General features: G+C 35.1%; 1 protein-coding gene across 1 annotated transcript in view; it reads left to right on the plus strand.

The window, feature by feature from the left end:
* Positions 1-5,569: 5,569 nt before the first annotated feature.
* Positions 5,570-25,133, plus strand: part of LOC148954741 (glucose dehydrogenase [FAD, quinone]-like) — a 46,737-nt gene continuing 27,173 nt past the window's right edge. The window contains exons 1-2 of the mRNA XM_089087230.1: positions 5,570-5,589; positions 21,495-21,706. Of these exons, the coding sequence (XP_088943356.1) occupies positions 21,495-21,706 (212 nt within the window). The 5' untranslated portion in view covers positions 5,570-5,589. The remainder of the gene's footprint in view (positions 5,590-21,494; positions 21,707-25,133) is intronic.

Genomic DNA, 25,133 nt, shown 5'->3' on the forward strand with positions numbered 1-25,133 from the left:
ATGATTCGAGATATTTGTGAGATTTTCACTGACAATTCTATTTTTTAGGGGCCTGAAGCGTTTCCCTGAGGATTTATTTCATTTGTCGGTGCCTGTAATAGATATTCGGACGTATTAGGTTCCGTAGGCATATTTAAATGATTTAGGTCTGTCTGTCTTCTCCATGTATTATTATGGTAACGTGGATTTCTCGTGTCGTGGTTTTCTTCATTTCTCATCGGCAAATTTTCATGATTTCTATATTGCATTCTCGCATTATATTGGCCTTGGCGAGTATTTGGGTTTTCAAACCGGTAATTAATTTGCCTGTTGGGGAGAGGGTTATACAAATTTTGCTGGTATGCATTATAAGGTACTGATTGGCGCAAACCCTCATTGGTTATAGCCTATTGCACGACCGGTGCTAAAATTTGTTTTTCTGAACAAATGGTTGCCGTAATTTTGTGTATTACCGACAGCAATTCTTAGTATAGGATTGTTGATATAGTGGCACTCTCTTGCGATATGGCCAACACGATTACAATTATGGCACCTTATTATTGTTGGGTTCTTTCCGTAATTAGATTGTTTAATAGGTCTAACAATAATTAGCAGCACGATCAGGTCTAACTTAAGAGATACGAATTCTTATAGGCTAGCAGGGGTTAGAAACATTCTTCTAAGCTGTGGCGATGACAACTTTTGGTGTTTGTAGGGATGAAAAAACGTGACCTCTTTTTCTCGAGCTATCTGGGGATCCGATTCCTTTGGGAGCATTTACCTTGGAGACTTACGAACTAATTACCTATTATTAGACTAGATGCAGACATATAAAATGAAATAAATACAAATAAAAAAGACAATAGATTTATTGAACTTACATACTTAGTTGCACAGCAACAGGTCACTTCAATGACAATAATGGTGACCGAGATGAAAGAGTTAAAACTTCTATCTCAATGGCTCTTCTCAAGTCTGACTTACGATTCCTTCCAAATCTCATTTACGAATCATTTTAAAAAGCACATCTACCCCACTACCAAACGCAGTTCTTTCGTCCTGCGCTGTAAGGACTGGCTTGCCATTGGCTCACGTGGCCCAAGGACGCGAATCCTCGTCCAATAATCTCTTTAAGATATTTCAGATGATTCAGGCGTTCACACAGTTTTTTGCCATTTAAACTTCCTTAGAAATATTGTGCACAGCATTTTTTTTGCTACTAATTATCTTAGCGAAATTGTTTGACTGAAGCTAGAAATGCAATTTCTCTTTTTGCTGATTAAGAATTTAGACTCTTGGAAGCGGTATTTGAACTCAATTAGGGGACGTTTAATTTCTGCCCGAATCATCTTTAGAAGGAAAGACTCCTTTATTTTAAATATATCATGGTACACACCTCAAAGCAAGATCCTGGCGGCCAAGAAAGCAAATAGCGCAAAAAATGTACTTCTCATGATCTCTATTTTCCTGAACCTCTTGAGATCTGGCTTGAATTAAGGTATTTGCTATAGGTCTCGAGGTATCAGTACTATTTGTCTTAAATCCCTTCTATGCTGATATACAATGCCTTTGTCTTTCGAACCATCATGTTGCTTTAATAGAGCAGAATTGTTTTTCCACTTGCGAAATCCTGACTCAATAAAAGCCCTTTTTCCAGCAGTTTCTCTAGTCCTTAGAGTCCCCATAGAAAAATGGCGGGAAGCAAAACAAAACACGGAATTCAAGTTTTCCGAGTATTCAATCCATTCATCAAACAGTTCGTGGTAACGAACTGTAAATTAGGAGCGACCAGGCTCAATGGTAACCGAAACTGTAGAAAACGGAATTTTGATACCAATAGATACATCAAAAGAATCAGATTTTATAGCTGATTTCAAATATATAAGTTTCATAAGTTAAATCCTGCCTATCAAAAGTTATTTTGTAAAAAATGGGCAAAGACCCCTTAAAAGTTATAAAACCTTAATGAATATCACACCATCATATTCAGCGTATCAGATAACCCGACTGCAGAAGTTTCAAGCTCTTATCTAAAAAAATGTGGAATTTTTTATTTTTGGCCAGAAGAAAGATGACGGATGCGTCTTTATTTGTTTGTTTGTTTGTTTTTTTTTTACCCCAGGGGTGATCGTATCGACCCAGTGGTCCTAGAATATCGTAGGAAGGCTCATTTGAGCGGAAATTAGAAGTTCTAGTGCCCTTTTTAAGTGACCAAAAGAAAAATGGAGGGCAACTAGGCCCCATCCCACGCTCATTTTTTTCCCAAAATGTTGTCACCCGATCAAAATTTTTAGATAGCCATTTTGTTCAACATGGTCGAAAATAGGATAACTATATCTTTTAGGATGACTTATTCCCCCAAAGTCCGCGGGGGGAGGGCTGAAAGTTATGAACTTTATCCAATGTTAACATATAGTATTGGTTATTGGGAAGTAAACAGACGTTTTCAGGTTTTTTTTCCGGTAGTGGGGGGGGAGTGGGTCGGGGGTTATGCTGGAGGATATTTCCATGAAGGAAGTTTTCATGAGGGAAGGGACATTGCTATGAACAGGGTGCCGGATTTCCCAGCATTATTCAAGAAAAAATCAGAAATTATATATATATAAAAAAACAAGTTTTTTAACTGAAAGTAAGGAGTAACATCAAAACTCAAAACGACAGAAACCATTACGTATATGATTGGGCTCACCCCCTTGTCAATACCTCGCTCTTTAAGCCAAAGATTATTTAGTACTTAGCAAGGTAGCAAGGTTAAAGATTATTTAGCAAGGTATTGACTAGGGGGCGAACCCTCTCATATACGTATTAAAAATATATGAATATAGAAGTTCGGTACGTAAGTTAATTCGTAAGTTACGTATATTTATTACTAATAAAAACGTTCGTAAATGAAATTAAACAGGTTTCGAGAAAGCCATTTAACCAAATAAAAGTAAAATTAATATTCAATTTTTGTTTAATTATTCATGTACGGTGAGCCAAAATCAAAACCTGCATTAATTCAAAAACGTTCAAAAATTAAATAAAAAAAACATTTCGTATATGAAAGGGGCTGTCTCCTCCTCAACGCCTCGCTCTTTACGCTAAAGCTTGACTTTCTCACAACTTTATTTTTTTTTAAATAATGAAAAACTTTGGCGTAAAGAGCGAGGCGTTGAGGAGGGGACAGCCCCTTTCATATACGGAATAATTTCTGTTCGTTTTAAGTTTTAACGTCATTCCTTACTTTCAGTTAAAAAAAACTTGTTTTTTTTATTTAATAAGTCTTAGAGTAATTTGCACCGAATTTCCTACCGTTATAAGTGGAAGCCGGATATCTCTCAAGAATAGGTTGATCTGGTTTGTCGTGACGCGTCATACAAATTTTAAATACAGATTATTATTATTATTATTTGAGAGAGGTTCTTGACCGCTACTGGAACTTGCCAAGGGTTTGGAGATGCAAACCAAACTTTCATGTTGACCTGAGCAAGTTGTTGTTCAGCTTGTTTCTGATGGACTGTCGCAGGCGGGGGAATTTATCTCCACTAACCAAACCCGACACTTTGAGCACTGACACTATTGCCAGTTTCTTTATTTTTCTTCCCCATTTTCACCGTAAAAAAAATCCAAAGCTTGTGGTCGCTTTTTACTCATACTTTGATTACGAATTCTTCACAAGAAACAATAAAGAAAGACTGACCAGCTGACATTTGAATTTGAATAAACCCTATTCAGAAATCACATTTTTCGGTCGAAGATTGGGTAATAAAATAGCGTAGAAACGCTCTTAGACATTTCAAAACAAGATGATCTCTTAATGGTAGAATTAGGGTGGTACAAGTGTGGGAAATACTATACTTTGCTGAGCAAAACGATGAAAAGGGGGCAAAGATAAAAACGACCAGTTATCCAGTCTCGATGGTTTATTATAGCAAATAACTAAGATAGAAAGTGGCTGTGAAATATAAATAAAAGATAATTTTCAAACTCTAGGAAAGGGGGATCCATGCCGCCCCCCCCCCTGTCCCCCTAAATGGCACCTCTAGTCTTCTGACTAGTTCAAAATCTGACACAACTTACACTGAAAGGTCTGATTTAATAATGAAAGCCGTTATTGTGATATTGCTTTGTCACCCTTTTGACAATCTACATAATTACAGTTCGTTTTGATTTAGTTCAACAACTGCCTAAATAACCCTTGAAAGCTTTGCCCTAATAACCTATAGTTTGTGTGGTAGTAATAGTTGCAGTAGCAGCATTAGTAGCAGTATGTACATAACACCTTTGGTTTTTTTTCAACACACCCTACAACACGCGATGAAAGTTTCAACTTAATACCGTCAACCGTTCCCGAAGCATTGCTGATACGTCCTCTTACCAACCTAATTGGGTATAATGTGTTTCGATTTTGTTCAATACAGTTTTAATATTGCCCAAAATTCTGCCTTCATATCCTTAGCTTTAGTGGCAGTAGTAGTAGCACCAGTAGTTATAGTAGTAGCAGGAGAATTAAAATTAATAGTCTTAGCTTTAGTATCAGCAGTAGTAGTAGCAGTAATAACAAAAGTAAAAGAAGTAGTAGTTGTAGGAGTTGAGGCAGTATTATTATGATGCAAATATTGTATTTTGGTTAGTTCAACATTCCCACGACAAGCCTTGTAAGTTTTAGTTTCACATAAAAAATTGTTTCTAAGATATTACTGATAGGCCTTTTTGACAACCTTTATACGGATGGCATTTTGTGATTCAGTTTAACTTCTCCCCTAAAATTTTTCTGAAAATATCCCCTTTATACCCTTAGGTGTAGTTGCAATAGTAGTAACAGCATTAGTATTAGTACTCAACTTAATACAATTAGCCATTGCTATGACATTGCCGATATGTCCTTTTGATAACCTGTATATTCATATACTGCTTGAAATTTTCATCTTGATTCTTTCAGCCTTACAAGTAGTTGCGATAGAAGTAGTAGTTGGAGCAATACTAACAGTAGTAGTAGAACTAGTAATTATAGCAGTGTTAGTAGTATTAGTAGTCTTCTTCGAAACATTTTAACTCTGTCGCTCTACCACATTATCTGTACATATTGCCGTTTTGGAAAATGCTCACAAAATCTGAAAAGTCAAAATTTGTTCAGTTTTCTTCCGGTTCGCAAAATATCTTTTACGCTTTCCCTCTTGGACCCGCAATTCCTATCTAATTAGAAAATTCAGCATTGCTGACCCAATTATAGCTGTGGAAAAGCAAATTCGTGCTTATAATTCCCGTTTAATGACGTTGGACCATCCTTAGTCGTCGGCACTGGCCCAGTAGTTAAGATGCATTTGTTGTGTTTTTTTAAGTGTTTGTTTTCGCGCTTAATGTAAATATTGCAGTTTTTAAACTGATTGATGATTTAGTCTCTTTTCCTACGTGTCCAATTTAAGTGACGCTCGTTATTTTCAATCTTGGTATCAATTTTTCTCTGATAATGTATTGCGTATATTACTATTAATTTAACTGTTTATTTTAACTGTGTATTTGGGTTACTTTTTTACCAATTGCGGCTTGATGCAATGAAGTTCATATTGCTTATGTTTGTTCAGTATTTGGGAGCATAAAAAAAACATGTCGCGTACCTACAGTGCAGTATGTAATTGAGTTTTTTTTCTCGTTTTTGTAATTTGTTCTAAGTGATGATTTAGATCTTAGCTCCAGCGTTCGTCACTAAAAACTGTCGTGTAAAACTGCTATGTTTATGTGTATTTCATCTTTTTTTTCGCTTATTGTTCCGTATTTTCCTTTTTTTGTATGACGGGTTTTCTAATAAATAATAACAATATTGCCCTTTCGTCTATTGATCTTTCCCTTTCAGCATTCTCTGAGAGTTCCAACTTAATACACAAATCAATTCCTAATATACGCTCTTTTGCGCGTTTGCACGTGCAAATCAATTCTAAATACACGTAGTGTTTTTCGTTAGTTTGAATTTGCCATCAATATTCTCTCAAAATTTACCTTAATTGTACTAGTATTACAGTAGTAGCGGTGGTAGCAGGAGAAGCAGTTGCAATGTTAATATTGTAGTAGTAACAGTAGCAGCAGCGTATTAATAGTGGTAGTAGCATGTACATCTTGTCTTTTGATAAGTTGAACATCTCTTTTATGATGCCCCTGAGGTTTTTCCTTGAAACGGTAAGCCGTTCCAAAAATATTGCTGATGTGCGCTTTTGACCTTTTTTGACGCCCTTTCCATCTTAGTACTCTAAGCCTTATAAGTTGTTGCAATTGAAGTAGTAGTTGGAGTGGTTTAGTAGCAGTAGTAGCATTAGCAAAAGTAGCAGCGGTAGTAGTGACATGCATATACAGTTCTATGTTGCGCTATGTACCTTAATTCTACCCTAGGTGGGTGGATGGATAATAGACAATATCTAACAACAAGTCAAAATGAAATCATTTTTATACAATCCTGGAACGGCTTATACCAGCTTTGCCTCTCACTCAGACTAATTGTCTATGCTTTGTCTCAAATTAATTAAAAAACTTTCCGAAAAATAAGTTTTTCAAAAAAAAATAAAGGCCATTTTAAACTTCAGCTCAGCAGATACAAATACATTTTAAATTTCAAACTAAAAACGACCAGAAATTACTATTAAAGAATAAACGAAACCCAAAGCGAACATAAATTAAATAAACAATCATAGCAAAAACATACAACAAGTAATGATATAAATGAATAAATAGATCTTAAAGCGAGTAATGCTTAGATTGAATATGAATATCAAGCTTAGAAACGAAAAACAATATTTTCTTATTGAAGTATAAATGAAACTTAAAACAAACAGAAATCAAACAGTTCGTGGTAACGAACTGTAAGTAAGGAGCGACCCGGCTCAATGGTAACTGAAACTCTAGAAAATTGGTTTTTGATACCAATAGATACGTCAAAAGAATCAGATATCAATGCAGCTATTAAATATATAATTTTCATCAAGTTTAGTGCTACCCATCAAAAGTTATGTTCCTGAGAAAATTTGGCTGATTTTCGAGAAAAGGGGGAATGACCCCCTAAAAGTTACAGAACCTTAATGAAAATCACACCATCATATTCAGCGTATCAGAGAACCCAACTGTAGAGGTTTCAAGCTCCTATCTGCAAAAATGTGGAATTTTGTATTTTTTGCCAGAAAAAAAGATCACGGATGCTTGTTTCTTTGTTTTTGTTTGTTTGTTTTTTTTTTCCCAGGGGTGATCGTATCGAACCAGTGGTCCTAAAATATCGTGGGACGGATTATTGGAACGGAAATTAAAAGTTTTAGTTCCCTTTTTGAGTGACCCAAAATATGGAGGATAACTAAGCCCCCTCCCACGCTTTTTTTTTCCCAGGGTCACTTGATCAAAATTTTGAGATAGCCATTTTGTTCAGCATGGTTTAAAATATGATAAATATGTCTTTTAGGATGACTTAATCCCCCGAAGTCCCCAGGGGGAGGGCTAAAAGTTATGAACTTTACCCAATGTTAACAAATAGTATTGGTTATTGGGAAGTATACAGAAGTTTTCAGGGGGGTTTTTTCTGGTAGTGGGAGGGAAGGGTGGGTCGGGGGTTATGTTGGAGGATCTGTCCATGAAGGAAGTTTTCATGGGGGAAGGAAAATTGCCATGAAGGGGGTGCCGGACTTTCCAGCATTATTTATTGGTTATTGGGAAGTAAACAGACATTTTCAGGAAGGGTTTTTTTCTGGAGGGGGGGGGCTAGATGAGGGGTTTACTCTGGAGAATATTTCTGTGGAGGATGTTTCTTTGGGGTAAGGGACCGGTCTATGAAGGGGGCGCCGGATTTCCAAGCATAATTTAAAAAACGATCAGAAATTAAATTAAAAAAAGCTAGTTTTTTCAACTGAAAGTAAGATGCAACATTAGAAATTAAAACGAACAGAAATTATAACGTTTATGAGGGGGTTCTCCCTCAAGTCAATACCTCGCTCTTTACGCTACAGTTTTTTTTAGAGCTTTCAAAAGAGCTATCTATTCTAATTAAACGGCCTTTGTGATTCAGGGGTTTGTTAATCAAATTTTTTTTCACTTTTAACGTAAAGAGCGTTGTATTGACTATGGCGACAACCCCCTCATATACGTAATAACATATACGTAATAAAAAAAAAAAACAATAAAAAAACAATCGATTCGGCTCAATAGTAATCGAAACTTTTAAAAACAGAATTTTGATGTCAATAAATGTATCACAAGAATGGGTTTATAATGCTAATTCTAAATATATAATTTTTATTTAAGTTTAGTATTTATCATCAAAGGCTACGAGCCTGAGAAAATTTACCTGATTTTTAACGAGGGGGGAAACATTCCCTACAAGTGAAAGAATTTTAATGAAAATCACACCGTCAGATTCAGCGTATCAGAAAACCCTATTACATAGGTGTCAAGCTCATATCTGCAAAAATCTGCAATTTTGTATTTTTTGCCAGAAGAAAAATATACGAATATAGAAGTTCGTTACGTAAGTTAATTTGTAAAAGACATCCATTTAGCAAAAGAAAAGTAAAATTTTTATGCAAATTTTGTTTACTTATTCAATGACGGTTAGCCAAAATAAAAGCTGCATTAACTAAAAAACGATCAGAAATTAAATTTTAAAAAAACGAGTTTTTTAAACTGAAAGTAAGGAGCGACATTAAAACTTAAAACGAACAGAAATTATTCCGTATATGAAAGGGGCTGTCCCCTCCTCAACGCATCGCTCTTTACGCTAAAGTTTGACTCTGTCTCACAACTTTTTCTTTAAAACAATAAAAAACTTTAGCGTAAAGAGCGAGGCTTTGAGGAGGGGACAGTCCCTTTCATATACGGAATAATTTCTGTTCGTTTTAAGTTTTAATGTCGCTCCTTACTTTCAGTTTAAAAAACTTGTTTTTTTTTATTTAATTAAATAAAAAATCAATGCAAACAAACATACAATAGATATTAATCTAAATAAATAAATAAACCTTAAAACGAGTGAAACTTAAATTGAATATGCAAATCAAGCTTGAAACGAACAAAAATCACCACAAACAATAGTTTGGGTATGACCTCCTTCTCTCACTGTAAAAGTCTAAACCTACCGCGTCACTGGCGCTTTACTGAAAACCAACATTATGACAAATATTTTCTTTTGTACTTAATATTGAAAATAAACATTAAAATTATAGTAACATTTTGAACTGATGAGCTTTCAGCAATTAATATCATTATACATCAAATATTTAGTTTAATTTATTAGCTCTTTTAAAAATTGATAAAGGCGAATATAGTTTCCCTACAAACAAGTGTTTGGATATTGCCTCCTTTCCTAACTGTAAATAAAAACCAAAAGCTTACTGCGTCATTGGCGCTTAACTGAAAACGGATTAATTACAAATATTTTCTTTTCCAGTTCTTGCAGTATTGAAAATAAAACTAAAATTACAGTGGAACAAATTCTTGAACTGATGGATCTTTCAACAGATAATATCATTATACATCAAATATTCAATTTTTCTTATTGATGAAACGGGTTTAACTTGAAAACATTCATTCGTAAGTATCAGGCAGATTCACACTAAAACGAATGGGTGTGACGAAAGCGATATCGACATCCCCACCTAACGTTGCGCCGAGTGACAATGGCGCCCTTGTTTCAGAACCCAAATCGAAACGAAATGCTAAGTCGAAATAAAAGCTTTCACTTTGGGAGGATCAAGGAAGAATCTTTGGCAGTCTTATGACCTAAGGTTACTAAATGTTGAAACGTTCTTACGTGTCCAAGGCGGTTTAAGAAATTCGATCCCCGCACAAATGATGACCAAAAATATGCACAAATATAACAAATGTAACATTTGTAATATTATAACACTTTTTTCAAAGCTTTGAAGAAAAGCAAAACAGGCTAAATACCCCTAACTCCGCTTGAAAGCTATTTTAAAAAGAAACTCTTTGGAGATTTCCATGGAAATGACCATAGCAGAAGCTTTGAGCCTGGGTGGGACTCTAAGAGGAGTCTGTGAGTATTTTGACCACAGGCGACTTATTGTTGCGACTTTCTTAAATTTGGTAATTTTTGTGAGCATTTGGAAATCAAAGCTTAAACTCAATAATTGATACTAAGTGTCCCAACATTTTGTTTGGTTTAAAAGTGACGAACTAGGATGGAAATCTCAACATCTTCCTGGAGCTACTTCAGTCTGCATATTATTTCATTTAATTACATTTAAAACGGTTGAGCTTTTCGTTTTTTACCAGAAAATAGCTGGCATTTAATTTTTTTTTCATACCCAATAAACTTTTAAGTGTTTTTTGTTTCATTGTAATTGAAGTGTTCTCATGTGAAGTGTTCATCATTTATTTTTCTATTTGATATATTTACTCCTTTTAGATGCAGTTTATAATTTGACTGATATTAGGTATTTATCAATTTATAATTTGGAATGAATCCCCAAAAGAAAAAAAACGAATAATATCCAAAAGAGCAGCCAAAAGCAATAAAAAAGCAGCAGTTCAGCCTTAGCCTACATATATTCTATAGAGAAGCCAAAAAACTTTAAAAGGCATTTTTTTTAAATTGTAATTAAAAACCAGTTTTTAATACAAGAAGTCTTTTTAAGAATCCAAAAGAGCAAAAAAACAAGCAATCAATATCAAAGTCACCCATTTCAACTGTTTTTAAGGCGACAAAACAGATATAGGCAAAGGGCATTATGAAAAAATTAAGCTTCTAAGTTCAAAGTTATATTCAAATTTTTACCAAGATAACTGACGAATTTTGTGATACGGTATTTGAAATTTTGTATGCAGTAATGCTCGATGAAAAAACTATTAATTTTGATAATTGTTTATGTTAAGAATACATAACTAATAGATACTTCAAATTCTCGTATTATGCAAGGGTTCTGAAACGCCACAGCCATTTCGTTTCTACCACTTTTCTACTTCTCTTGATGAATAACGAAGAAGACCATTTTCCAGCCAGCGACTTGTGAATTTTTTAACTCATGAATAGGCTCAAATCTGTTGTAAATTTAAGCTGGGATTTGAGAAAGACTGATGAAAACATGACTGTTTGCCGTCACCATTGATCGCGCCGGCGGCGCGCCGCCAACATCTTACCGGCGGCGCGGCGTGCTGTTTTTGGCCCCGCCACCGCCAGTTTTCCCTCATCAGCGCGGCGCCGGGGTCTATTTACAATTATGCTCAAAACTTTTGCCATAATACCCTTAGGTTTATTAGTTGTAGTAGTAGTACCAGTGAATATAGTAGCAGCAGTAGGAGTTCAGTTAATAGCAGCACTCTTAGCTTTAGTAGCAGTAGTAGTAGTAGGAGTAATAGTAGCAGTAGTTGTAGGGATAGAAGTATTAGTATTATGATGCAAATATTGTCTTTGGTTAGTGCAACATTTCCCACAACAAGCGCTGTAAGTTTTAATTTCACACAAAAAAAAATTCTTTTAAATGTTTTAACTTTTATAACTTTAAGAAATCAAAATTAATTAATTAATGTTTTAAGGAATAAATATCAGCATATGCATATTAAACTGGCAATACCCATTCATTTGAATTTTTTCAGTAAAGTGCAAATTATATTCTGGCTTTTAGAAAGCTTAGGGGTTAGAGCCCTACTCATATTAATTTCTGCTTTTTTTTAGTTTGACTCTGTTACTTATTTTAATTTCTGTTCGTTTTCGGTTTTATTTATTTTTTGATAACTGATTTGTGGCAGTTGTATGCCTGGTAGATTCTTGGATTCTATTTTTGTTCATTTTTGGTTGAATGGAGTTCTTTACTTTTCTTAAAAAACTTATTATGTGGAAAAGTTTTTTTTTTTAATTTATCACATAAAACGGTATTTCTTCGGATGCGTACAGTGTTTTCAAAATTCATTTTTTGGAGTTTCAGTTACAATTGGCACAAATCACTTTTACTTACAGTTCCTTTCCCTAAATAAGCTGTTACACTGATTTTTAATGCGTAGGCCTACAAAAAAAAAAAAAAATATATATATAGGCCTATATATAAAAATAAGCAAGACAAAAATAAACTGAATAGGCTATATCCGCGTAATTCTCAATTTGGCCAATTAGGAAGCATACACGGGAGGGTCGTATCCGGGATTTTTTTTTGGAGAGGGGGGTAGAAAATGTGATTTTTTGGGGGAGGGGGTTAAGGAATTTTTCTAATGCATCAAAAATGTGTTTTTATTCAAATTTTGTTAAATTTTTATGAGCCTGAAAAACATGTCGGGGGGGGGGGGCTTGTTTCAGTGGAGAATGTAATCAAACAGTTCGTGGTAACTTACTTTAAGTAAGGAGCGACCCGGCTCAATAGTAACCGAAACTCTAAAAAGTGGAGTTTTGATGCCAATAGATACATCAAAAGAATCAAATTTTAATTCTGATTTCAAATATATAAGTTTTAACAAGTTTAATCTTACCCATAAAAAGTTACGCGCCTGAGAATATTTGCCTGATTTTCGAAAAAAAGGGGGAAAACCCCCTAAATGATAAAAAACCTTAATAAAAATCATACCATCAGATTCAGCATATCAGAGACCCCAACTGTAGAGGTTTCAAGCTCCTATCTGCAAAAATGTGGAATTTTGTATTTTTTGCCAGAAGAAAGATCACGCATGTGTGTTTTTTTGCTTTTTTTCCGAGGGTGATCGTATTCACCCAGTGGTCCTAGAATATCGTAAAAGGGCTCATTCGAACGGGAATTAAAAGTTCTAGTGCCCTTTTTAAGTGACAAAAAAAATGGAGAGCAACTAGGCCCCCTCCCACGCTCATTTTTCCCAAAGTCGCCCAATCAAAATTTTGAGATAGCCATTTTATTCAGTATAGTCGAAAATATAATAAATTTGTCTTTTAAGATGACTGAATCCCCAAAGTCCCCGGGGGGAGGGCTGAAAGTTATGAACTTTACCCAATTTTTACGTATAGTATTGGTTATTGGGAAGTATACAATGTTTTCAGGGGGAATTTTTTCTGGTCGTTGGGGGGTCGGGGGTTATGTGGGAGGATCTTTCCACGGAAGAAGTTTTCATGGGGGAAGAGACATTGCTATGAAGGGGGAGCCGGATTTCCCAGCATTGTTCAAAAAACGATCAGAAATTAAATAAAAAAACGACGTTTTTCAACTGAAAGTAAGGAGCAACATCAAAACTTAAAACGAACAGAAAATATTACGTATATGATTTGGTTCAACCCCTAGTCAATACCTCGCTCTTTAAGCCAAAGATTTTTTAGTACTTTCATAAGAGCTATTTATTCTAAATAACGGCCTTTGTGATTAAGGGTCATTTTTAAAGAAGTGGAACAAAATTCGAATTTTAGCTTTTAGTAATTTTATAAGAGCTATTTACTCTAATTAACGGCCACTTTGATTAAGGGGTGATTTTTAGAAAATTGGATAAAATTGAAACTTTAGCGTAAAGAGCGAGGTATTGACTAGAAGGCGAAACCCCTAATATACATATTAAAAATATATTAATATAGAAGCTCGTTTCGTAAGTTAATTCGTAAGTTACAAATATTTATTACTAATAAAAACCTTCGTAAATAAAATTGAGCAACTTTCGAGAAAGCCATTTAACCAAATAAAAGTAAAATTAATATGTAAATTTTGTTTTAATTATTCATGTACAGTGAGTCGAAATCAAAACCTGTATCAATTCAAAAACGTTCAAAATTAAATAAAAAAAAAAAAAAAAATTAACTGGAAGTAAGGAGCCACATTAAAACTTAAAACGAACAGAAATTATTCCGTATATGAAAGGGGCTGTCCCCTCCTCAAAGCCTCGCTCTTTACGCATAAGTTTGACCCTGTCTCACAACTTCATTTTTTAAACAATAAAAAACTTTAGCGTAAAGAGCAAGGCGTTGAGGAGGGGACAGCCCTTTTCATATACGAAATAATTTCTGTTCGTTTTAAGTTTTAATGTTGCTCCTTACTTTCAGTTAAAAAAACTTGTTTTTTAATTTAATTTGCAAATATTTTTAAGGAATTGACCTCTTTGTTAATCTTTAGATTTATACCAAATAAATTTATTCTATTCTAAATCTTTTTTACTGATCTTATTAACGAATAAGAAAATCATGAATTTATTCATTAAGTGATAGAGACTTGTCTCATTATTGTTAATTATAATAAGACAATTAGGCGTTAAAACGAATTGTGTTCAGTAACTTCAGTTGCGAGTTGACTGTGACAGGCGCAAATAGGAATAAGCTTACTTGAAGGTAAAAAAATGAAGGCGGCGTAAAAAAAAAAAAAAAACACTAGGGATATGTGAAATGTGTTTTGCAAAATCTAAACATAGGGGTTGATTGTTTCAGTGAAAATGATATTCCTCAATGAAAATACCCAAACAAAGTATGTTTCATAATCCCTCACCCGTTCCCACTTGACGCTTCTGATAGTCTTGAACAAAATACTGATTCATCAACTTTACATTCACCCATGAACACCTAGTACCATACGATAATGTGTAGGCCAATTGGGACTGAAGAAAAGGCATAGGCCGATCGCAAGAAGTATATTTGAAAAAAAAGAGACTGCAAAAGGGGCACTGGGAGCGTAAAGAGGGAGTGACAGCCCTCATGCAGGATATTTCCTGTTGGGCTTAAATCTTTATGTCGCTCTGTACTTTCATTTGAGAAAAATACATGATCCTCTTTTAATATGAGATTCCTTTAATGTGAGTTTTTAATATGAGATTCCGTATAATCTAAATATTAGGGGAACTCCCAATAGTGGCAGATCCAGGGAGGCGTGCACCCCTTCACGTCGTCTAAAGCAGTGGCTGATCCAGAGGGGGGTGATAGGGGCGCGCACCCCCTAGCATAGTCTAAAGTAGTGTAATTTACTTAATTAACTCAAGTTTGTGTTAATTAAACTTGCTCCTAACAAAAGTTTATTGGATCAACCTATTTTGATTCCCCCCCCCTAAAAATTTTTTCGGATCAATCTATTTTGTCCCCTCCCCTAAAAAAAATCCTGGGTCCGCCCCTGGTCTAAAGTAGTGTAATATACTTAATTATAACGCAAGTTTGCGTTAATTAAACTTAATCCTAATGCAAGTTTATCGGATCAACCTATTTTGCGCCCCCTCCCCTAAAAAAAGTCCTGGCTCAACTCTTGACTCCCAATCTTACACAAAAATACTTTCAAAATGAAAATTACATCTCAAAATATTTGCGCAAGGTTGCTTTTAAAATGAAAATTACACCTCAAATACACAAGCATTTGAGATTTTTCAGAGATGAACCAGAAATCCCTAAATAATCTTTCCGACCGCAATAATAAGTTTTTTGAGGGGGAAATCACCGGAAACATAGTTGCTCCTCGGGGGTATCCCCCTTTCTCTGTATCTCGACAGCACAGTTTATATAATATATATAATTATGTATATTATATAAACTGTGCTCGACAGTAAATAAAAAATACTCTAAATCATTGCAACAAATAGAATAACATATAACTAAACATATTATCAATTTAAAAATCGATTAAAGTAGCATCTCCTTGCGGGCAGTTGGTGAGTGTGGGACTGGATTGTGAGAGAGGACAATTTAAGTTTTTTTTAATTTATTGTTCTGTAATTATTGCTAACATCTCTACTTTTTTTCTTTATTTGTGTTTATTTCAGTGATGATTCGGTTAGTTATATAATTTAGTAATTGTGTACTGGTTGTGTTTTTCAAGCATATTTGTGCTTTGTTTATAACCGGTCGTTAAGCCGGCATGAATTATATTTAATAAAGATGTTGATGTACTTAAATATATAGGTATTTGTCTAAAATATAAAACACACTCGAGAACTTGTACTGCGAATACCCGTTTATTCACACTGTTTATACCAGACAATAACCTTCGGCTCATTGAGAAATCCCATTATAGCTTTTTTTTAATTAAATATTTGGTTGGTATTTTTTTTAGCCTAGGTTATTTTAGGTTATACGATCTGGGCGGCCCCCTTCCATAATTCTTTGTGGTCTAAAGCATTGTATTTTCATCATATTTTGTTTTATTTCATTACCATTCACCAAACTTCACTTCTCGAGTGTGTTTTATATTAACCTGAAAAAAAAATCAGACGAATTTACTGAATAAAATGTGCATTGTCTGCTTAATATACATATGCTGATATTTATTCCTTAAAAAATGATTTCTTAAAGTTATAAAAGTGACAAAATTTGAAAGAATTTTTTCAGTAAAGCACAAATTATATTCTGGCTTTTAGAAAGCATAGGGGTTTTGAACCCTACTCATATTAGTTTCTGCTCTTTTTGAGTTTGACTCTATTATCTATTTTAATTTCCTATTCGTTTTGGGTTTCATTTATTTATTGATACTGATTTGTGGTAGTTGTATGCTTGGTAGATGGTTTGATTCTATTTTCGTTCATTTTTGGTTTGATGGAGTCCTTTACTTTTTGTGGAAATTTTTTTTAAAAATTAATTTCTGTTCGTGTTATATTGACATAGTCTTTTTCAGGAAAAAAAAAGTTTGAATCTTTCCGGTGTTCCTTTAAGAATTTATAGTTTGGCCTGCTATTTATATGCTGGAGAAACTTTTTCAGAAAATTTTTAACAACATAAACTCTTTTCAAAATTATGACACAAATTGTATGGAAATACAAATTTCCATTCGAACGAGCCATTTTGAAGTTTCTACGAAAAAACTTTCTATAAAACCTTATAACTTAAGACCCTTGTCCTGAGGGCTATCGGGGGGAGGGTGTCATCCTCAAATTTCCAGATCTTTCAACTACGTTGAACAGCATGAATATATCAAAATGTTGATCGGAAATGTTTGGGGAAATGAAGGGCGTCCGAGGGGGGGGGGATTCTCCCTCCGTTTACTTTCGACTATTAAAAAGGACAATAGGCCTCTCAATTCCCCCAAAAATTAGCCCTTTTTGAAGTTTTTTACGACAACACTTCTTATAAAAACCTTTTATGCCCCCCGGGAATAACTTACAACCTTAGCACTGAGAGTTGGGGGGGGGGGTTCGTTATACTCAAAGATATAATTTTCGGATCCTTCAACTACCTTGAAGGTAGTTGGGAAACTACTTGGGGGGGGGGTATTCGTCCTTCGATTCCAGTTCTATTTTCCAGAACTTTCAACTACGTTGAACAAAACAGCCATCTGAAAATTTTGATTGGGTGTGTTTTAGGAAATGGCGGAAGTGAAAGGGGGGTTATTTACCCTCCAATCACATTCGACTGTTAAAAAGGGCACTAGTCCTCAATTTCCAATTGAATGATCCCTTTTTGAAGTTTCTACGAAAACGCTATCTATGAAAAAACCTCATATGCCCAAAGAACATAACTTACAACCTTTGCCCAGGGGGCTCTGGGGGTTTGTCATCCTCAAATACGCAATTTTCAGAACTTTCAACTACGTTGAACAAAATGGCTATCTTTAAACTTTGATTGAAAGTTTTCGGGGAAATGGTGGGCGTGAGAGGGGGGTCCGTTGCTCTACATTCACTTTCGACTATTAAAAAGGGCACGAACCCTTTCAATTTCCAATCAAATAAGGCCTTTTTGAAGTTTCTACGACAAAACTTTCTATAAGAACCTTATATGCCCCCAGGGCATAACTTACAACCCTTGCCCTGAAGGCTCTAAGGGGGTTATCATCCTCAAATACCTAATTTCCAGAACCTTCAACTACGTTGAACAAAATGGCTATCTCAAAATTTTGATTGGATGTGTTTGGGGAAAAGGTGGGTGTGAGAGGGGGAGATAGTTGCAATCCAATCACCTTCGACTATTAAAAAGGACACTAGCTCTTTAATTTCCAATCGAATGAGCCTTTTTTTAAGTTTCTACGACAACGTTTTCTATAAGAAAAACCTTGTATGCCCCCAGGGCATAACATACAACACTTGCCCTGAGGGCTGTGGGGAGTTTCCTCCTCAAAAACATAATTTCTATCTGGAAATCAACTACGCTGAACAAAATGGCTGTCTCAAAATGTTAATTGGATGTGTTTGGGGAAATAGTGGGCGTGGAAAGGGTGTTATTAGCAACAGTACTAAAAGGATTAAAGAATAATAAGGCTCCAGGTGGTGGAAGGGTGGTAAATGAGTTTCTTAAATATGGTGGCTCTGAGGTTAGAAATAAGTTACTGAAGATTATGAATATGATTTTTGAAAAAGGGGAAGTACCTAACGATTTTAGGAAAACCATAATTATGCCACTTTATAAGAAAGGTGATAAAAGTGAGTGTGGTAATTATCGAGGCATTAGTCTGGTCTCTGTAGGAGTAAATTACTTAGTAATATGATACTTTTTAGACTGAGAGATGCCGTAGGCAAAGTTTTAAGAGAAGAGCAGTGCGGTTATAGAAAAGGTAAAGGATGTATCAACCAAATTTTCATTCTTAGGTTATTAATTGAAAAGTGCCTGAGTTTCCAAACACCTTTGGTCCTCAGTTTTATAGATTATGAGCAATCGTTCGATTCTGTTGATAGAAGAGCTTTAGTAAAGATTTAATCCTTGCATGGTATACCATTCAAATACATTAAAGTGATTAGTGCTATGTATGAGAATAACACTGCTGCGGTTAAGGTAGGAAATGAGGTTAGCAGCTGGTTTTGTATTAAATCAGGAGTTAAGCAGGGTTGTGTTCTATCCCTCTTTGTATGGATCATTTTGATGGACTTTGTCTTAAGGAACACAGGAAAGGCAATGAGAGAACACGGAATCAAATGGGGAGGAAAAAGTTTCCTGAACTTGGATTATGCTGATGATTTAATCATCCTAGATGACAGTGTGAGCAAAATGAATGAATTTTTATAGGTTTGGTGAGTTCAGGATGCTAGAATAGGTTTAGAAATCAATCTTAAGAAGACTAAGTCGCTAAGGCTAGGAATAAGTGAGGATGAAAAGTTGATGTTGGGTAATGAAAGGATGATCAGGTGGGCAGCGTCACTTACCTTGGTAGCATTATTGGTAAAATGGTGGGAGCAGTGAAGATAATAAATATAGAATAGCCAAGGCTCAGGGTGTTTTTTCACAGTTAAAAAAAGTATGGAAGAATAGGAAGATAAGTCTGAAAACCAAGATTAGAATATTAGAAGCGACAGTGATGACAGTGGTCAAATATGGCTCTGAAGCATAGACGCTCCGAAAAGCGGACGAAGATTTGCTAGATGTTATCCAGAGAAATTGCTTAAGGATTGTTCTGGGTACCCAGCTGACTGACGTATTTCAAACAATAGGCTGTACGAAAAATGTGGTTCAATACCGCTCTCTAGGGCTATAATGAAAGAAAGGTCGATGTGGCTAGGGCACGTTGTGTGGATGAAGGATGCCAGATTGCCGAAGATTTTTCTTTTCGGCCAACCGTCAAGGGCTAAACGGAAAGCAGGTCATCCTCGTCTGGGGTGGGAGGACGTCATAAAGAAAGATTTAAAGGAAATGGGAACTTCGTGGGCGGGTGTAAAAAGGGAGGCTTTGAATGGATTGGGGTGGAGGAGGAGCGTGCGTAACTGTGTTGGCCTCAGACGGCTTGGTGCTGTGGTGAGTTTTTACTAGTAGTAGTAATTTTCAATCGAATGAGCCCTTTTTGAAGTTCCTTCGACAACTCCTTCGATACGAAGTGCCCTGGTCTAAGACCAAGAAAAAAAAAATAATACACTGTGCCAACATCATTCTTTACTTAGGCAGTGCTATTGTGCTGCCTATGATAAAAACGGATTCATTTTAAATAAATTCTACATCCTTTTTCTTTTAGTTCTTCAAGGAAGTCAAAGTTTGAATTCTTGAGATTTAATAAAAAAAATTCCTTGCTCTGACTTCGAAAAGTTTAAATTTCATTCAAAATTATTTTGAATTTTATTTGGTAATTAGTTTTTTTAAATTATTTTCCAAAAAGAAATTTTTACAATGAAAAGAATGAACAATTTTAATCAAGTCAAATAATTTTAAGGTACAAAGCTACCATAAATCAATATCAATGAATAAATGAAACCAAAAGTAAACAGAATTAGCAGTAAACTACAAAGTCAAACTCGAGGCAAGCAAAAACAACCACAAAGAGCAGTGGAGAAGGGATGAAGCCTCTATGCTTTCTAACGACCAAAACACGATTTATACCGTAGTCTATTTAAAACGATCTTTATTTTGAACTATATGTTTTTTATTTCTAATAACATCAAAAAAAGAAGAAAAAACCCCATCATAACTAAAATCATTGAAAAGATCTAATAAATGTGGATTGAATGTTTAATATTTACTGGCATTAATTCCTGACGTTCTTTATAATTATGGATTTATTAAAGTTTTAAAAAAGAAATCGTCTAATTTTTTGTTTGGCAAATGTTTTGTTTGTGTAGGCAAACAAAAAAGACACGAAAAAACATACACCTCTCACTCTTAAGATACAATGTTTAGTAACTAGGAGTTGTAGACTTGAAAATTCTTGGAGATTACTCTTAAGAGCCCAACACTTAATAATTCAATCTTTGTTTTTGTTAAATCATTTTGGTGGTTAATTCCTTCCTTTTCCTGAAACGAAAAAATAAATAAACTGAAAGTAAGGAGCAACATTAAAACCTATGCCGAACCGACATTATTCTATGTATGAGGGGGGCTCTTTCCTCAACCCTCCTTCTTTAGGCCAAAGTGTTACAATTCTGTAAAAATACTTCTAATGCAAATTCAAATGCCCTTGTGGTTAAGGAGTCTTTCTTTAAAAAATTATGACAAAAAGTCAAACTTCAGCATAAGGAGCGAGGGTTGAGAAATGGGCATCCCCCCTCATATACGGAGTAATTTCTCCTCGTTTTAACTTTTAATGTGGCTCCCAGGGCCATATCCAGAATTGTTTTGGGGGTACATATTTTAAAACAAGAAGAAAATGGATAAAAAAATTGTTTATACGCATTTTTTTCTGAAAAACTAATTTCTGGCCGTTTTTCAAATCTAAGCATGCCCCTTCGTCAAAGCAACAGAAAAACAAAGGGTTTGAAACTCGGAAAATATTTGTTCTTTTTGATGGCTTTCAGTTTCTCATAGAAGAGTTAACCGCATAATTTTTGATTTACTTGTTTTACTTGCTTGAATATTTTCACATAAGCAAATCAGTCTCTAAAAAGGCTTCCTTTTTCCGGCATACGCTTAAAAAATAATTTTATGGTTTACAAAAATCGCCGCAGATGTAAACTAATGAATTTACAGCATACTTTTCACCGCAGAATTACAATACCTTAATCTCTCTTTTTCTCTTAATAGAACCTTTTCCTCTTAATAGAAATGGTCGATATCGCATGCACATGTCCCTACGAAGTGGTACAGATCTACAAAGATATAGGAAAGGTATCATCTTTTCTTCATCTTTTATGATGATTGTTTTTTTTTTTCAATGAAAATAGAAAATAAGGTATTATTCAAAACCTACAGCGAGGCAATCGCCCCGTCGGCCCCCAAGCAAAACATATGTCTCTAAGTCTCTGGATTAACATAAATTAGTAACTTTAATTATATATTAATCTAAATGACAATTTCTTAGATGTCAACACTTTCGTTGCCAATTGTTAATCTTGCTGGACTGGCAACAGCTATAACATCAATGGGTCTATGGATGGTCCCATTTATCATTTCGATGTCTCCTTTTTTTGAAGATCAATGGAAGATCAAAAGTATTCCGATTGATGAAATGCACAAAACTTACGATTTTATAATTGTCGGATCGGGCTCTGCTGGATCGGTCATAGCAAGCAGGTAAGTTGTTTTTTTTTAACAATTTCTCTGTATTTTTCTTACCGCGTATTTTGTAGGAGCATGTAGCACCACCGTGCAAAACCAAGCTTGCTTTCCGCTCTTACGTTGGCCATTTTACGCAACCCAATCACAAAAGCTTTTGCATTTTTAGAGCCCAAGGTTGCCACCCCTAGTGATTTATCACTATTTCTAGTGATTTTTTTTTATATTGGCAAAAAACAAATACCACTAAATCACCACAAATCATTAAGAACATCCTAGACGGTCAATCCTTTTGACCAAAAAATTCCGTCAACCAATTGATTGAAGCATGATTGACCGTCCAGGAACCAATTGGGTCATTCAAACTTTTTATCAATCACCGTCAACGCTTGACTCGAGCGTCAAATAGGTTGGTATTTTCTATGGCTTTGCCTCCAGAATAATAATAAACCTGACTATTAGGTCTCTGCGTTTGTCCTGTAGCCTTGGCAAAGATTTAACCACGCATTTCACTCCCGGCCAAAGACATTGAATCAGGAGATCAGTACCTGCGCAATGCAGACCTTTGGACAGCATGCGAAAAAGTTTTTTTTTCTTGGCAAAGATTTGGTGAGGTTACACCTGTTTCAAAAGTCGTTCACAGCAGTTGGTGCTTACCATTTAGCAGCAGGGTTGCCACCGGTGACACTTTAGTGTCACTTTTGACACTTTTTTTATTGACACTTTTTGGGACACCTGACACTATTAGAACACTTTTTAGCAAAAGTGGCACTTTTTTTGCTAAGAAGCACTATTTTACAAAAAAAGAATTTTTTCAGACAAAAAAAACGGAAGGAAAACTGTCAATGCAGATAGGCATCGATCCTTTTTCTGTCAGTTAAGATTCTTATCTTAACTCCGCGCGCGGCAATTATTGGATGCAAGAATCTTTCTGTGCGGCAGGGTTGCCACCGTCAGTAGGATTTTACTAGATCTAGAAAAAAAAATCTAGTAAATTTATAGGATCTAGTAAACTTCCCGAAATCTAGTAAAAACTACTAAAAAGTCATGATTTATAGTAAACAAAACTTTCTTTTATTTTCCATGAGTTCAGGGGAAAAAATTATCGTAAACATATGAAAATTTATAATTTTTGCTTGTCTGTTTTACAATTTACAATTTTGCTTGTCTGTCTGAGAGACAGACAAGCACTCACCTATTTTCATAAGCAGATACTTCACATCCGTTGTCGAAAGGTTGACAAAATCAGCTTTCTGTGTATCAAATCTTACCAACTAAAAATGAAGCTATAATGACGCTTGGGTTTGTGATGATTGGGAATCTATTGGAATCAAAACAAAAGCAAACCACCCAAGGTGATCAGGTGAATCTCCTCAGTTGGAAAATTCTTATTGAGAAAAAAGGAGCCTGGTAAGAGAAATTAAAAGTAAGTAGAAATGTAACGTTATATATATATATATATATATATATATATATATATATATATATATATATATATATATATATATATATATATATATATATATATATATATATATATATATATATATATATATATATATATATATATATATATATATATATATATATATATATATATATATGTATATGTATATGTATATATATCACTGATAAGCGAAGATCACCCAGTGATCTTCGGTACGAAATACTTGGCAATGAAGAGGACACTGACAGACATTTAACTGCAATGTGGTGGAGAAGCCTTCAATTGTTTTCAGTTGTTTAGTTCAACTATTTTGTGCTGTTGCAATAATTTGTAGGCTCATGGACGATAAGTCAGTCAAGCAGTTTGAAATTCTTGAGTGGGTCCGAAATCAATTTTTATGTTTTATTAGTTGAGGGCTGACTACAATTCAAAGAAGAAAAGAGCAAGAAAAGCTAAGAGTGTATTTTTGCACCACTATGTTAGTGGCTGTTACTATGTTAACCATTTACTGGGCCAGTGACTGTTTAACTTTACGCGTCTTTTCATCGATTCTCTTCAGCATTTTCGGAGCAAAGGAAAGTTTCAAGCACCTGAATGCACTGTAATAATCCAGATAGTCCATTTTATGGAAAAACTGGATGAAAAACTCTCTATGTAGACGAGTATTACTGTCCCTTTTTTTCCGTTTTCACAAAAGAAAAAAAATCGACGGTTTTTCCTCTTTTATTTTTCCGTTCCTTTTTCACACTATGAACAAAGACTGCTCATAAAAAAAGAGAAGAAAGTACTCTGTGGGACGGGTACCCATTTTATACAGTAAGCACCATTTGTGTTTTGGCGGGTTTTTAAGAGGGGGTCTGGGAAGTTGACAAGAGTGGAAGGGCTGCGCAAAGCCGGAAATCAGCACTGACTAAGTAAAATCAAAATTTCTTTTTTATAGTTGATAGATGTCATTAGATCCGACATTTCATGTTGGAGAATTTAAAGATGCGGGAAACCACGCGGGGGTGATCCCAAGCGGATTGACCAATATTTTCAATTTCAAAAGCTTGTTGATATGAGCGCGAGCGACGCGAAGCGTCTTGAGTGGCAAATTTTTGGAAAATGACACTTTTTATACAAATTGACACTATTTTGCCACCCAGAGTGGCACCAAATAACCGGCTGAGTGGCAACCCTGTTTAGTAGTAGAATGTCATGCGTGTTTCGAGATTTTGCTGTGCGTGGGACGAGATATTTTATGCTTCGTATGACGTAGAAGAAACATTTCACCGCATGGCTGACCAAGTGGTACTTGAGGATGTCCATGTACACCAGGTATTGGAGAGTAGGCAGTGCCATAATAGCAGCAAAGGGACAGTTTCTCAAAAGGAGGTCACCGAGTGCACCTGTAGAAGATAGTCATTGTCAAGACTTACATACACTGATTTAAAATGACCTTATAACAAGATTAAAAAAACAAACAACAAAATTTAGTTTTTTAAAGATTCGGTTACTACTGAGCTGGGTTGCTCCTTACTTACAGTTCGTTACCACGAACTATTTGATCGCTTTTAACAAGATTGCCTTATAAGAAAACTTGCTTTTCCATGGAAGTGACCAGGTAAACAACTTTAAAATTCCTTACACGATAAGAACTGCGGTTCCATACCGGGAAATGAAAAAATATTTCACGAAATAAAATTAACTAATCGAAGTTTCGGCTTGTCAGAGTTTAAAAATAATTTAAAAGAAGGTAGGCCTACAATATGCATACGATAGTCCGACTCGGAGTTAATAGTAAGCAATTAGGAGTTGTCAAATGGCTTTATGGAAGAGCCAACCGGGAGACCAAGACAAGTAATATGGTCATCTGGCTTGATCCTGTTGTTCCTGAGAGGTATGTCCGCCAGTGGCTCTTGCTTTCAGTTGATTAAAATGGCTTTTGAATTTTTAGCATGATACGCATATTGTAGCGATGTAAAAACCTACCCTATGGGCTGGATAGACTCAAATTCA

The sequence above is a fragment of the Artemia sp. Qi Xiang Cuo genome, chromosome 3 (assembly GCF_049724085.1).
Source record: "Artemia sp. Qi Xiang Cuo chromosome 3, ASM4972408v1, whole genome shotgun sequence".
Lineage (NCBI taxonomy): Eukaryota > Metazoa > Arthropoda > Branchiopoda > Anostraca > Artemiidae > Artemia > Artemia sp. Qi Xiang Cuo.